Source organism: Cyphomyrmex costatus, unplaced genomic scaffold (assembly GCF_001594065.2).
Source record: "Cyphomyrmex costatus isolate MS0001 unplaced genomic scaffold, Ccosl1.0 scaffold281, whole genome shotgun sequence".
NCBI classification, from domain to species: Eukaryota; Metazoa; Arthropoda; class Insecta; order Hymenoptera; family Formicidae; genus Cyphomyrmex; species Cyphomyrmex costatus.
This window is the reverse complement of record NW_017276922.1, coordinates 111310-126889: the sequence shown is the minus strand read 5'-3', so window position 1 is coordinate 126889 and position 15580 is coordinate 111310. Positions and strand designations below refer to the sequence as shown.

At 38.3% G+C, this 15580-nt stretch overlaps 1 protein-coding gene across 1 annotated transcript in view; it reads right to left on the bottom strand.

Annotated features, from left to right (window-relative positions):
- Positions 1–6069, bottom strand: part of LOC108775002 (orthodenticle 1) — a 35088-nt gene extending 29019 nt beyond the window's left edge. The window contains exons 1-2 of the mRNA XM_018541274.1: positions 6038–6069; positions 5705–5939 (exon numbers count right to left, since the gene is read on the bottom strand). Of these exons, the coding sequence (XP_018396776.1) occupies positions 5705–5939; positions 6038–6069 (267 nt within the window). The remainder of the gene's footprint in view (positions 1–5704; positions 5940–6037) is intronic.
- Between the last annotated feature and the right edge of the window lie 9511 nt (positions 6070–15580).

The window sequence follows — 15580 nt, the reverse complement described above, 5'->3', positions numbered from 1 at the left end:
GGAAAGACAAGAGGAAGAAGGACGCGCCGAGGGAGAAAGAGAGGCACACTCGTTACGAGTTTGCGCGTTTTATTCCTCCTCCCGTGTTCAAGCTCCGCCCTGATGTTTTCCCTCCTCCGGCTTTCCTATCCGCCCTTCGATTTCTCCTGTACCGCCGGGATCGTACTTTGTCGGCATCTCGACTCGCAATCCTGCCGTCTAAACAACAGATACAGCAAAACGCGTGCACCGTGTATATTGAGAAAATAGAAAATATTGCACGCGAGCGTATAATAATATTATTGTCTTAACTTGTCGCGTCTCAAGTTTTACACAGTTCGTAATCCTGTAGCGACACGTTCTTAATTATTACCTCGCAAATAATAAATTCATAAACCTTTCAGTGCTAGGACATGTATCGATAATAGCCTGCCCGGCGGAAATGCTTTCCATTTTCTGTCGATTTAAAGCAACAAAGTTGCATTGTTGTTTCTCAACAATGTCAGTCAACTGTCAAGATAAACGCGTTCTTTGTATTGCTGTCTTTCTTTGGACAAAAGTATCGAAAATGTGTACCTAAGATTAAAAATTGAACAATCATTTTTAGTAAACGAGTCTTTGAAATGTGTGAACGTAAAATATCCATGATTTGTCATTTATTAGTCTTAGATGGATTAAAGTGACAATTATTTGGCAATTCATCAAAACTCAGAAATTTTGATGAATCAAGATATAAATGCAATGTCGGGATTAACACGTAGAAAAAGGTAAAGCAATATGCGCTGGAATTCTAGTAAATTTTATGAAATTGGCGAATTCATTTATAGGGATAGGCGACTTTACTTTTCTGATAAATTAGCAATCGTCATATAGTCATATACTGTACTCTCTCTTTTCATAAAATAAATTTTATGCTACTGCAATTTATTACTATTTCTTAATCTATAAATTACCATCTAATTAGAATTTACTTCATCAACGGGCATATTTTATTTTAGCGCTGACAAAATTTATTTCACTTCGCGATAAAAGTGTAAGTGTGTCTTGAAAATAATATATAATTCATTTTATTGTAAAGTAAAGTAATAAATTAATTTCGAATGGCTTTACTACAAGTGCAATGTATTCTTCATCTTACACCTTCGGTATTTTTTACTTTCAGGCAAGCAAAGTTTGTCATAAGTTTATCAAAAATAGCCAGAATATTTTTACTAAACTCGCGCGCGTGTGTGTGTGTGTGTGCGACTATCCATTTTTCTCCGTCCAATCGGTAAAATAATTGCAGACGTCAACTCGAAAATGACAAAATTTATTAACGGCGAATCTTCTTGGAAGACAGGTATTTTTTTGCGAATCGTTCCATAATCATTTTCGCACCATTTATCTCATCAGCTTCATTACTTTCACTCGAATTCCAATGGCATATTCGCGCAACCGGTTTACCGGCGCACGCATTTTTTTTGTCATCCGCTCCACCTCCGATTCCAAATTCCGAAGATATCGGTCGAACTACTTCGCCAGGTATTAGCGAACAGGAATTCTCCGCTGACGTCTGCATCGCAGTCAAACATCTCATTCCCTTATGGAATGTTACTTCGCCATGCGAGCTATATTTTCCAATAAGACCCACGTTAGCTACAAGTGGCACAACATCGTGAAACTTTGTACAAACGCGTAAACGCGAAAAGACGCGCGGTTATTTATCGAAATTATCCGCGATAGCTCGCCCACCACCATCGAATAGACATCGCGTCGGCCGGCGGCAATTTCATAGGAATACAATCGCAAATGGGATACACGGGGTAAATCATAACGCTGGCATTTTTATACCGTACTCAACCGACCGTGCATCTACGAGACATTCCGGTGTAACTCACGATTCACGTGTAAGTGGCTCGTTAAATTCTAACGCCGCCCATATGCGCGCTTGCTTCCCTAACGTCCCTTCGCTATTCGTGCATGTTTAAAATCGTCAAGCCGCGCCTTCGCGTCTTCGCGTAAACGCCATCGTTTTACGACTGTCTGCAGGTAACGCCGTCGCGAATCTCTCCGACGGCATTCGCGATCCACTTGTCAATTGATTGATGATCGGAAGGCGAATCGAGAAGAAGCAGAAATGAAAAACGTCGATGGATATTTCGAACCACCGTGTTTCCTCAGCTGTCGGGTATAGAAAGAAGAAAAAAAAAATGCGAGTCTCACGGTCGCCTCTTTGTCGTATCTCCCGATTCCTCAGTTCGCGCAGAATCACACGGATTCGTCCTAAAGAGCGATCCTCTTCTCCTTATTTTCTTTTCTTTCGTCTCGCCTTCGTTTTCTCGAAGAGGATCATTCTCTTCTCATCCTCCCGCTCTCGCTGTCCGTCGGTCGATAATAAACGATATGCGTCACACAGGCTCGCGAAAATATTAAACACAGTCGCGCATTTATGACACGGCCGCGGTGGGAAAGAGAGAGGGGCCCCGATCGTTGGGCCCTCGGGACTCAGTGGGGGGAAAAAAAAAGGAAGAAAGGGCGAGCGTGCGAAGGAAGCGGGTGTTCTCCCCCCTCCCCCTCCCCCGCCCTCGCCCCCGTCGACGAATTTATAGAGGAGAAATTAGGAGGTTTATAGAAGCTGTGCGCGGTAGCTAACCGTAGATCATCATTAGAGGCCCAACTGGGCTGCTATGTGCGGATACATATGTGCCGCGGGTCCGGCTACATATTTACCTGGCCACGGCGACCGACAGGTATGCCGATGCGGCGTGGAGAGCACACGCGTGTTAGAGGCGCGGCCCTCTCGTGCGTGTGCCTCATGCCGGTAGGAGGTTTTACAGCGCGCGAGAATATTTTTCTCCGACGCGTTCCGATGCGTTTACGTAGCCGTTGCCTGCGGACAAACCCGCGGATCAACGGCGGCTCGGATAAGTTGATTGGTGGAATAGTTACCGACCTAATTAAATAAACAAATATCGAAGTGAAAGGAGTAAAATTTCGTGATAAATTAAAGTTGCGGGAACTCTTGTTCTAAGGAGAATAAAAGTTTAATAAATGAATGTTATGTGATAAATTTTTACATAGTAAACAAGGTATTTACAAGATAATAAAAAAGCATCTATATAAGTCTAAAAATCCATATTTATGAAGTTAAAAAAACTCCATTGTTGTTTTTATATATAAGTGCTCTGTGTATTGAACATTTCTGTACAGTTCTTTGGAAAAAAAAGCACTTTAAATGTTTGTCAATAAATGCGTGAGACAACAAGAATTGTCAAAAGAACTCGTATTGATTTTATTTATCAGAATTTTTTCATTATGTTGCTAAAAATACTCGTTTCCTCATTTCAGAAGTGACACAACTTATAAAGCGAAATTTTCTGGGAAGAAAGTTTCAACGATTTAAAAATCATTAAAATTTTGTAATATTAATTTTTTAATCATTTTTTTTTATAGTATATTAATATTTTTAAATAGCATTTTGATATAATCACTAATTTTGTAGAAGAACAAAGCTTCTTCAAGTACATTCTTTCTTTGTTTTCACACGTTTTCTAACTTTTTCTGCGAGGCAACTAAAAAAATGACAATTTCTTATTCATGTCGCCGCTGTATATATAGCGAGTGAAATGATATGCCGTTACACATTAAAAATTGAGTTCAATTTCAGAGGATGGAAAGCTACGGAAGGCAGCTTTGCCGTACTATTTAATTAGGGCAGAAGTGAAACTCTCGTATTAATTGCGAGCGAGGTAATTTTTCCCCTCTTTTTAAGGCGCTCATCGTAAATTACGCGCACGATATTTATCTGTGATATCCAATGAGCTCTTCTCTTTGTGAGCGCGCGAGCCCGTCGTATTTTTCTTCGTTGCGTGCCACTGTCGTTACGACGTGAAATAAATGCTTGTGCATGTACAAAGCACATATACGAAGGTATATAGTTAGTTATTAACGGCGCACGCTGTGAGATCCGCGTTGCACCGAGCTCTCCCCGGAAAGGCGCAAGTGGAAGAGGAGAAAGCGAGAAAGGGAGGTGGGAGCTTTCAGTTCCGTGAATTTCGAGAAAACTTACCGCGCGTGTAGGTGGAGAGGTGTATATAGAATGCACAAAGGCACGAGACTACTTTGTGAGAGTCCCTAATGGACGCTGGGTAATGATGTCGACGAAAGATTGTACTTCATGCGTAACTCCATCGCCTTTGGTACTATCCGCACGAGGAGTTTTCACCGGAAAATTTCGCTCTGTTATAATGTCGCATTAAGCACATGACGGCTTTGCTAAAATACCGTAAAGATCATAATAAAATACCGCGTTGTACGGATAGGGGAGCACAAAGCGTTATCAATTATTGTCCAGTCCTCTGCTATATACGAGTCGATAATAACACACGACTTATTCTATGATTTATTGCATTCGTGTATTGTGAAGAATGCACTTTAATTTGACAGTCTGTAAATTATTTAATTCTAAAGTAACATTGATTTATTAGTCAGTTAGGTTGAGCCGATAAATTAAATAATTACGAGATTTAGCATTATCCCTCGCGCCGCTGAGTACGCTTAACGTTACCCGCATGTTCATTGCGGCATGCTTCCTCGCGCGTGAAACGTCTATGAGTACTTAATCAAAATGTTGTAATCGTGGCATTAAAAAATTCCGAGATCTCCTAACCCCGCGCGCGCGCGCGCCTGTGTATGCGTGGATATTCAAAGTATGACTCGCGCGTAACGGTGCGACTAACAATTGGCAATAAAGGGCAATCGGTAGGTCTTTCACGGAATAGCGGTATATTTTTACGGCCAAGTAACGTACCCTTGCTTACCGGGAGAGAAGAATCTCGCCGGAAAGAAGTGAAAGGACGACGCGTATCCACGGATCCCGGCCATTAGATACGGTCCGGCACCATTACGAAATGTTCGTAACATAACGAATTATCGGTATCCGTGCGTCATCGTCGCCATTATAATTCTCTTCCAGGCCTCCAATTAACCTCGTCGATGCCTTTCATCGAACGGCCATCCGTTCATGTATTCCGTTATCACTCGCTATTACAGAACGTACACGCGAATTTACTTGGTCGTAATTGGATCCGAAATAAGCAACTTTACAGCCTATTTGACAGCTCTCGTGACAAGATTTACGATTTTTCTTTGTGCAAGAAACGACAGGAGCATTGTAGTTGTGTCAACGGTTACTATTGTCGCCGCATGTTTTTGGGATCCCAGAAACACTTCAGACTATTGGCGCCATAACGCCCACAAACTCTGGTTGGTTCATTCACAATCTAGTCTCTTAAAAAGTATGGAAATTCCAGTTCGAGATCTGTCGGTCAAAGAACTATCGAGATTGTCCAGGGATCATGATATATAAAATCCATATATTATTAAAAAAAAACAATGTTAAAAAAGATTATTTTTGCCCACTAATGGAAACAGTGAATCTTATAGATTTCAAGCTGCTGAACACGATGGTATTATTAAAGTTGAAAATGTGGGGAACACTTCGCCTATTTTCCAGTAAAAATAAAACGTTTTTTGCGTTTCCATCAGTGGGGAAAAAAAACGGCTTCTTTAACATTGTTCTTACTTCAATCTTTAAAGTTGAATGTAAATTTTATTGAATATTAAAAAAAAAAAAAATAAATACGTATCTCAAGTCTCTTCGTTGAACTTCTTCCAACATCCGTCTTTCGCTGTCTGCCTCGGTTTTCGCAAGAGTATGTCAAGCCGCGAGTGTGCTCAATAATACACGGTTCGCCTGGTGATACATGAAGTGGCGGTTAGTGGTAGCCAACAGTTTGGCCAAGCGACGGAAAAGCAGCATCGCGTCTGTCGTGCTTCCGCAAAGCAGCGTACCTCTATCTCTACCTGGCTGAGACGGGCACGGCGCGGTCCAAGGCCGGTCTGCCGCAGAAACTGCTAAATCTCCCGTAGTGGTGGTAAACACCATCAGTGTAAGCCGCAAATCCTGGCTTAACCCGAGCCTATGAATTGGTTAAAGGTCGCGTTAACTGGGCTCGCCCCGTGTCACCAACGAGAAGAAGCGCCGCGCGGCTCTTTCTCTCTCTCAGGTATTACATACCTTCGTCCCTTCATACCGATCTCGTCCTTCATCTCTTTCGGATACTCCTCTGGCGCTTTCTCTGAGAGAGAGGAATCTAATTGGCGAAACCGAAAGATTTCGTTCGAAATCCCTCCTTGGATTATCATCGATAGCTATATGTATCTATAAATAGACACACCCATTTGCTTCCGAATGCAGGGATAAAATATTGTTCGGTCGAAATACGCACCTCTCCTTGGTAAGGGTTGAAGCCTCGTCGACGATTCTTTAAGTATCGGGAGTTAAGCGTGAATAACGCGGCCCTTTGATCGCCAGGTATGCCGTGCGCTCGCATTTCTATATGTAAAGCTCGTTACCAAACTCCCTGCTTCGACCGGATGCTGCGATCAAATAACGAGCCTCCGACTCCGAGCCAGAGATGCAAGTAGTAATCTCATTATTTGCCGAACGTGTGTCGCTACAATGAATGAATGATTCCTATGTAGCCGTCGTTTTCCGCATGTTTTCGCATGTTCGCTTCATGTTGTATCCATTCATTCATTCATTCGATCGATATTCAGAATCGACTTATTGAAGAAAATTATTTCAAGTAAACGAAAATGCCACTTCTGTTACATTCTGTTGGGAAAGTAACGGTTCTATTGTGTTACTGTCTTCTTTTACTGTCAGATCTGCATTAGGAATATGTGAACGGTTTCTTGGAATTTCTGAGAAAACGCCAATTCCAATTTGTGTAATCGCTCGAGGACTATTTGAGAAATAATAAAATGATGTTTTAAGTAACAAGATTTTCCGCGTTAGTAGCTGGTTCCTTATAAAAGTATCGATTGGTATTCGCGAAGTGTCGAACAACAATGTTTTACTAGAGATTATCGATTTGCGAGCTTCATTTAATTTTACTGCAATGTCGCGTAAGCTCATAATTTCGAGAACAAAAGTTAGCACACAAAGAAATCTTTATCCCTCGATGCACAAATGCTATTTATTGACGTACGTGTTATACGGCAAAAGCTCATTAATTATTAATCTTCACGTTTGATGTATTTTCATAAATGAATTTAATTTTCAACACAAGTTTGCACTGTACGAAGATTCGTTTTGGACATTTTACAAACATATTTTCGTATACATGAATATAACAAGTGAAAACATTTAAAGAATTTGGCAGAAAATTTTTGACAAAATTTATAATTTGTGTGTACATAAAAATTTAGAACAATTATTTCCTATGCATTTTGAAAAAGATGCCATTATAATATGATATTAAAAAAATCAGTAGATTTTAGTATAGAATAGTATATTAAATTTCTAGCGATTATATGTATAAATTGAAGAAAAATCTACTGTTACAGTAAAATAATCGCGTCGAAAAGAACTTATCGTTATTGTATATTACAAAGAAAACATTTAATCTGATCTGCTATAAATACACATTCAAAACAAAGAGAAAAGAAAAGGAAGAAAAAAAAATAGAAGAAAAAACATTGTCTTTTTCGTTTTCTTCTTTTCTTCGACTCTTTCTTTCTTTTCTTTATTTCTTCTAGAAACACGAATGAATGTAAGCGACGGAAAAAATTAACGGAACCATCTGAGAATCTAACCCGAGGGATACTTCATTTTTTATATATAATACATATATACCTCTCACTCTGGTTTTGTATTTAAATCGATGACTGCTAATCGATCGTACTGCCCTATATTCTTAAATATGTATTTATACGAAATAAGACTAAACTATTTTCTCGTTTCGTAATGTAATATTAAGTTCTTTCCAACGCAATCATTTTATCACAACAATAGACGCGCCATCGACGCACACTCTTTTTCTCGCTTTCGACGAATATCAAACATAGGTATACCTATCTCATTTTAAGTTTCAAAAGTGTATATACACTTATAGTCACATTAAGCAGACTGACCTCTAGACTGATCTCGGGTCGAATACGGATATATTCGACAATTATACAATTGAAACACAACTTGTGTCGTTGTGTGCAAGGAAGTGTCTAAGGATGATGCAATTAGAAGGCACTCCATCGCATACTTGAAATGAAAATCGAATTCGCCGAGTTTTCGCGGCCCATAGTTCGCACGCATATAAGGACGCAGAACGCGCGTCCAGAGAATGGGATGCGATCGCGTTCTCAACGCTGCGAGAACCCAACAATGGGCAGCTTCGATCTCCGTATTCGGGAGTCGTACACAATGCGGCGCGCTGACGTGTTTATATAGCTGCGCGCGGAGGGCGTCGAAACGGGACGTACAGCGTGTAATTTAGTTATAGATCAGTTTGTTACAATTTGGCGTTTCGTTTGTGCGGGCCCTGTAAACGCTGTTTACCCAGGCTCCCGATGATCGACGAGTAAACGCGGTCTGTTTAGAGACTGACGCGAACGGGCCCCGTCACGGCCTATACTTCTCCCCTTCTTCCTCTTTTTCTTCTTTTCTACATTATGAATTTCTTCAAAGATACACGCGTATCGAGAAAGAAATATTCCTCCTCCGGAAAATTTCTTATATGTTTAAATGTATAGTCGGGGTTAAAATAGTTGACATTCTTTATTTGTAATAACTGTCATTTTAATAGCTATCATCGTAATATTAACTATAGATATTCAAATTATAAAATACTACAAATTTTTTATGAGTTTTGGAATTGAATTACTCTGATATTTCTATGGCTTATATCATTTTGGATATCGTTTCTTTATTTGAAAGTTTTTGCAGACGATTAAGTATAACAAGTGTATTTGTTGTCTCTTAATTAGTCTGGATAATCGATATCTTGATGTATCATCCAATTCGAGTTTTTTACAGATTCGGAAAAAGATTGTCTATGAAACAATGCTACTGAAGCATTTAGATTTCAGTAAAATATGAAAAATTCAATTCTTTGAAATTTCGAGTCCGCAAAAGAATGACATAATTCAATAACACTTACATTTATTAAACATTTCAAAATTTAAAGAACTTAAATAACGTCATTTCGAATTAAATAATATTCATGTTTATGTTTTAAAAAACGGCGCCAGAACCTCTTGACTTTGACGAGTCTTTCGAGATTATGTTAGTTTTCCTATTCTATAATTCTCAAATCGTATGAAAGGATCAGCACTTTTACAAACAGCTTTTCTAAGACATTCCACTGGGACATCGATGAAATATCTAATGTGAATCAATAGTAATTTCTTTTTCCTTCTAAATGACCTTTCTAAGTTTTGACAGCTGACATAATGTCAATGATTAAATATATAACGAAAGAGTTTACATTTTTGCACGATATTCTCATTGTTAGATTATTCATCTTATTCTTAGATTTTGCAGACAAAAATCTATTATGTTCTTGGTGGAAGTCTTCTTTCACCATGATTATATCTAGAACACCTTCAGGGATTTAAAATCCCATTTTAAAATTCATTTTGCAAGAAACGAGAAATGTAAATAAGATATTGGACAATGATGATGTAGCTGATGACGCAGCACGAACTCCATAGAAACAGAAATTTCACAAAATATTTGGGGAACAATAATATAGAATAATAATGATCTGAGGACCTTCTGTTTTTAAGATATTACTATTTGTACAATGTCTGCTCCAAAGTTGATGCATCTAAGCTAACTATTTAGTATTAAAAAGTTAATTGTAGCAGTAGAAAACATATTCTCACATACAGTTATCTTCTTTTTCTTCTTCGATTGTAGAAAGAAACTTCGATTGTAATATTCGAAATTTAGAATTATAATTGATATAAGTTACTTAATCTTTTCTCAATCGGTATATAGATACGCACAAATAATTATATGAATAATCATAATCATTAAGCTTTTAATGAAACTATCCGTATTGTAGGCGGTATACGTTTTGATAAAGAATATATTATTTCGATTCATATCCGGAAATAAAAGATATCAAAATTCGAAATTAGAGGTGACTTTTCTAACAATTTCCTATCGAATTACGTATTTATGCGACAAAGCCAAAGTGACGAGAAAACCATAAATAAAAGGAAAAATGCGTTGAGAATCATGGCGACATGTTGGTGACATGAGACTTCGGTCGAGGTACGACAGATTCATTATTCTAACTTGACACAATCCACCTGTCAGAAGAATCGAACTACAAGGAAGAAAATAGAAAGATTCAGGTATAGACTACGATACAGAAAAATAACCCGACTTCAGCAAACTTATATTTCGATAGATGGGTTCGACATTTCAATGGATCTTCGTTATAGTTTCGTATAGCGTCGAAGGTCAATATACGTTCAGAGTCCGTCGTCGTGTCTTTCAAAACTACGAAAAACATTTCTTCAACTACCGCCACGGTAACAGCAAGAGGTAGCAATTGCAAAAGAAGTGATAAGTGCATTGAGTGGGACGATCCTCTTCGTACAAAGTTCTCAGAGAAATTTGGATGACACCGGCATAGGACGCTATAGACGACGCGATACACGGGTCGAGCATGTCTCGGAGCCTTTTAACCGTTTGACATCGGCGACACGTAGAATACATTCTGCGGGCGTCCCTCGTAAGGCGCAGATTCCATCTCGCGCGTCAACCTGTCCGGTCGCCTCGTTTCTCGAAAGCTGACCGGGACAAGCACGCGGACATGCTCGAATATTCAAGGCGGGCGGACGATTCCTTTTGAACTGCTGCTCGATCCGCCGACGGGAAACGTTCGTTTTTTTTTTTCTTGTCTTTTATTCCGTCAAAATGGGAATGAAGATACAACAGAGCGCGCAACAGATACGCCGTATACCTCTGAAATCGATCGCATTCGAGGCGGCTTCGAGTGCTGACTGAGTCTTCCCACAACAGGTTGCACTTTCCCACCTGTCATATATAGTACGAGCATAGTATTCAGTGTTTGGTATTTTTGACATTATGTGACGTCCCAATTGAAATCATAATCTCCTTAGAGATTGCATTTTTTGTTTCCTTTAAATTACAACAACAAAGTGAGAAGCATTAAAGATTAAAATGTTTATATTAGATCGGTTTTATGTAGCTAATCTAATGTACACTTTTGAAAGTGAAATGTTTACTATTTGTGGCAAAAGCAAAAAAGTTCTAATGCAATTTAACGCAGGAATAAAAAACAAACCTCTAGTCTTAATCTCTCAGCTGGATTCACAGCTGAAATTTTTTACACGAGAGAGTTTTTGAATCAAATATAGCTATCCTTTGCAGACGAGACATTCTCTTTTTGTAAAATAAATAGTATAAAATCATTAAAAGACACGTTAGAAGGAATTCCAAATGTTCAAATGTAGAAATGACTTCCTACATTTCTAGATTAGATTCCATCTCACGCGTCTCCTGTCTAACCTGTCTCCGATATTTTCTGAAAAGGAGACCGCAGAGACAAGACCGTGAACACGAGTCGTGGTTGAATCGAGAAGACGGTTTCTCCATCTGCGTTCAGAAGGAGAAATGCCAGAGAGCCAATCGCGCGTTCAGAGACTTCTCTCAGTTGTTTCGCTCAAGGTGCTTCTTGTATGTGACTGTCTACATAAACGTATGTAAACTCAAAATTCAAATATGCATTCGTAATAAGGGACTAAAGAACCAATTAGAATACCGTTTTAATGCTTATTCACCCATACGTGAAAGTCATTAGAATATTGCATTTTCCACGTACCTCGATCGAGTAAATAGTCTGCATTCCAAAATGTTAGTTTTGTATTTATAATGCCTAAATGCTAATTCATAGTACGTATGTAAGTTATTAATCCTAGAATGCTATCGATACATAAATTTTATGTATGAGTAAGCGAGATCATTAAGCGTTAAACTGTCTTCACTATGATGATTAGGAGGTCCAATCTGCTAATCTATGCTAAAGCTAGAATAAGTGGAGATAAGTTTTTAAAAATTCTGTTTACTTTATATATTAATTTGGACCTCCTAGTTCCTTGTGCGCGTAAGATTTACATATCGATATAACAATACTGTATTGCTCAATAGCGACATCGTTCTAGGATTAAACACATAACAATATAATGTAAAACAAATTTTGCACATTATTTGCTTTGCTGCATTTATTGCCTGGAGGGCAACGTAGATCGATTAAAATAATTTCTTGCAAATGAAAACGAGAAAGTTATAAAAGATGTTCCACAATTGTGCTATGGAAGCCACTTGTAGAAATTTTTTCGATGGCGACAAATTGGCGGCTGCGTGAAAAATGTGATAGGGAGAGGCTAGGGGCTGACATATCGTCCGGCCTATTTTCACGGTCGGTGGCGCGATCCGACTATTGTTACTGTACGTCGTGGGGTTTATGAGGTTTTGACAGAGTGGGAGGGGGAATTTCCTGCGCGCAAAGATTAGCACTCCCAATGGGATTAAATCGCCCTTTTCTCTGTGACGCGTATTGCGCCACGTGTGCATCACGACGTGCGAGAAGAGCAGCGAATATCGACAGGAAACGACTCTCCAGCCTGTGGTAAAGTCTTCACGGATATTCCCCATGACTGCCTCTCTAGAGACTCCTATTATCTCTCGGCATAGTTAATTACCGACAAACGACTCGTTTATTGGTACAGAGATGACTAAGATCGGTCTCCGCTCGGACCGCTAATAGAATGCCGAGATTTTATCTGCGAATCGTAGCGGGAAAGAAATTCCCTTGACGGGGTAATAATTCTGCTTATGTGCGCTTATGCAATTCGTTTTTGATCTACTTTTAGACGTTAATGTTTTAAAAAAATTGAAGCTGAAGCGCCATTGACGTGGAGATAAACGCGATAAAATTTTTTTTCAATTTGTTAAGATTAATTACTTTATTAAAGGATGCGAAACAACTAAATATTTTAGTTGCATATAGCGTTTTTTTTTTATTAGAGATTATATAAAAGTACCTGTTTAAAATGTTTTAATATAGTTTGTACAGACATTATCGTTTAAATTGCAAAACTTGCATTGCTTTCTTCAGACCATGAATGCAATTGCGTTGTCCATATAATTATCATTATTACTTCGTAATCGAATACGTTATATTTCATCGCCGAAACAAGTGCGCGAAGGATTAAATAGATACGCGAGAAAAGTGCCCATACGTCCGGTTCTCACGAAGGGATCGTCGAACTGGACAATGAATCTGAGAACGTAGGATTTATAGTCCTGCTAGAACGAATGAATGGAGCCCTGAATGGATGCCCACCCTCTACTACGTCACGACTTTCGCCCCTCAAAACGGCCCGAATTAATTTATATTTCCTGCTCGAGGTGCCGGAGTGCCCTTCACGATCAGGTGATTCAGCTAAGTCGTGCTAAGAGATTTTGTTAAAAGGCGTTATCTCGAGATGCGGGAGAATCTAAGTCACTTATCTTGGATCATTCAGTGGGAGTCACTCGTAGTTCCGAATTTCATTCATAGATTAGCGTGACTCTAAGTGAAGTCTAATCTAGCGAGATCATTGTATCGATTTAGAAAGATGGAGATTGATGTCCTGTTGATTTCATCTAGTAAAAATAAAAATAAAGAAATATTCAAGCAACTTGATAAATACGAATGTAGATTGTCATTGATAAGATTATTTTATGTGAAACTAACTTGTCGTCGATTTATATAATATGTCTGTCATAAGGGTATAAATAGATGATACATTTCTATTTTCAGTATTCTTTATACATTATTAGAAATATAAATGAAAAAGAAAATAAATACATCGTTTTAAAATTCATAAAGCGATACTGATAGCAGCGAATGATTGATAAATCATCTAAAAATATATACAAAATATTACAGGCGTGATTCTTGAGAAAACTATACACATTTATTTACGTATATTATTCATATATCGCACATGATTCATTAATCCATTTTCTATTGAATTTTTTCTCATATATATAATCGGTCTTTCTTATTAAATGCACAGGAGAAACATTTCTTTCAAAAATGGTATAACGGTGTCGAAATAACGGTACTCGTGTGGAATTTGGCAGGTAACAGTCCCTTTTGAACAGGCATGATGTAGGCCATGTCAAGCGGAATAGGACACAGTTTCTGCAGTTTCACGAATGCAGGTTCGTTATGGACATTAAAGGAATTAAAAGACTCGATTCATATTTTCCAACCAAATTTTTGAGGGTTTCAGCATTTCTTGTTTAGAAATCATATCAATCGCACATGAAAACATCAACACGAATAGGAGAGCTCTCTCTGAACTCGTACACAACATACATCCTGTGGTCATCATGAAAACGTCCTTAGGACGTACTTTTGAAGACCAAGGCTGTATAAGGAATATCTGTCTTATGTTGCAAGAGACAATGTTCCAACTGTTTCAAGTTCGCCAAAGTAAACGGATGCAATGATAGTTGTTATCTAGTTCTTATCGAGATATTCAATTATTGGCGGCTTAAATCAACCAGAACGATTCCTCTCGCGCCGACTGTTGCACTCAGGATCGCTTCAGCGACGGGGTTCGTTGCCGCTCAGATTTACGGTGGAATAATTGAGCAGGCGTCTTACACGCGTCTTATGGTGAGCTCGAAATCAAACCGGTTTCCATCTGGACAACCGCGACGCCGTTATCGTCGTCGTCGTCGTTGTCGTCGTTGTCAGCAACGGCGACGAATCGGCTCGCGATTTGCGATCGGCCATGAAGTGTTCGTCGATTTGCATGATTCTTAAAATATTTCCTTGTCATATCGAAAACTGGTCGGAGTTAATGAAGAACGTTTAGTGATAAATAATGTGCAAAAACATTTGCCTGTGGTGTAAAATATAAATCTGCATCCGCTTTGCAGCATCTTGTAACATTAATAGTAAATGTTTTTTTTTATTATCAAGTGTTCAATAACAGACTGTTAGTGGAAAGAGTGTATCTATACAGGGTGTCCCAAAATTCGCGATTCAAAATACCATAACAAAAAAGCTGTAGAAAATTAAGTAAAAAAATTATTTGTAAACTTTTATATTAAACAATAGTTTCCGACATAAGGATTTAAATATAGCCAATTACAGATTACGTTTAGTCACCTATGAGTATTAATGAACGCACTGAAGTGCGCGCATATCAGCGCTCCCTACTGCTACCGTACACGCGACTCATGCGGCTATTTAAACATGGTTCGTGATTAGTCATATTTAAACCTTTATTTCAAAAATTTATAACTCGATTTATAAATACTACAGAATTTTACTAGAATGAAAAGAATGGATATATTGCAAAAATTTAATATGGTTGTAATTCTATGTTGCATGCTTAATAAAATATGACTATAAGTTAGAAGAGATCCTGATAACTTGAATAACAGCTGCGCTATGAAATAGAATGAGAATAATAAAATTACAATCAACATATCTTACTACAAGTTTTCATATTCATAACTTGTTATAAATTAGATTTAGAGATAGTAATTTTATTGTTCTTATCCTATTTCCATAATACAGTTGTTATACAAGTTATTCGGTTTGATTTCTTATCTAGTCGGTAGTTTCTTGTCAGAAACATGATGATTATACTTTTGTATATATCGGCATTTAATATATAGAATTAACTTTTCTAATGTCGTTTCTCTCTCTCTCTCTCTCTCTCCTTTTCTTTTTCT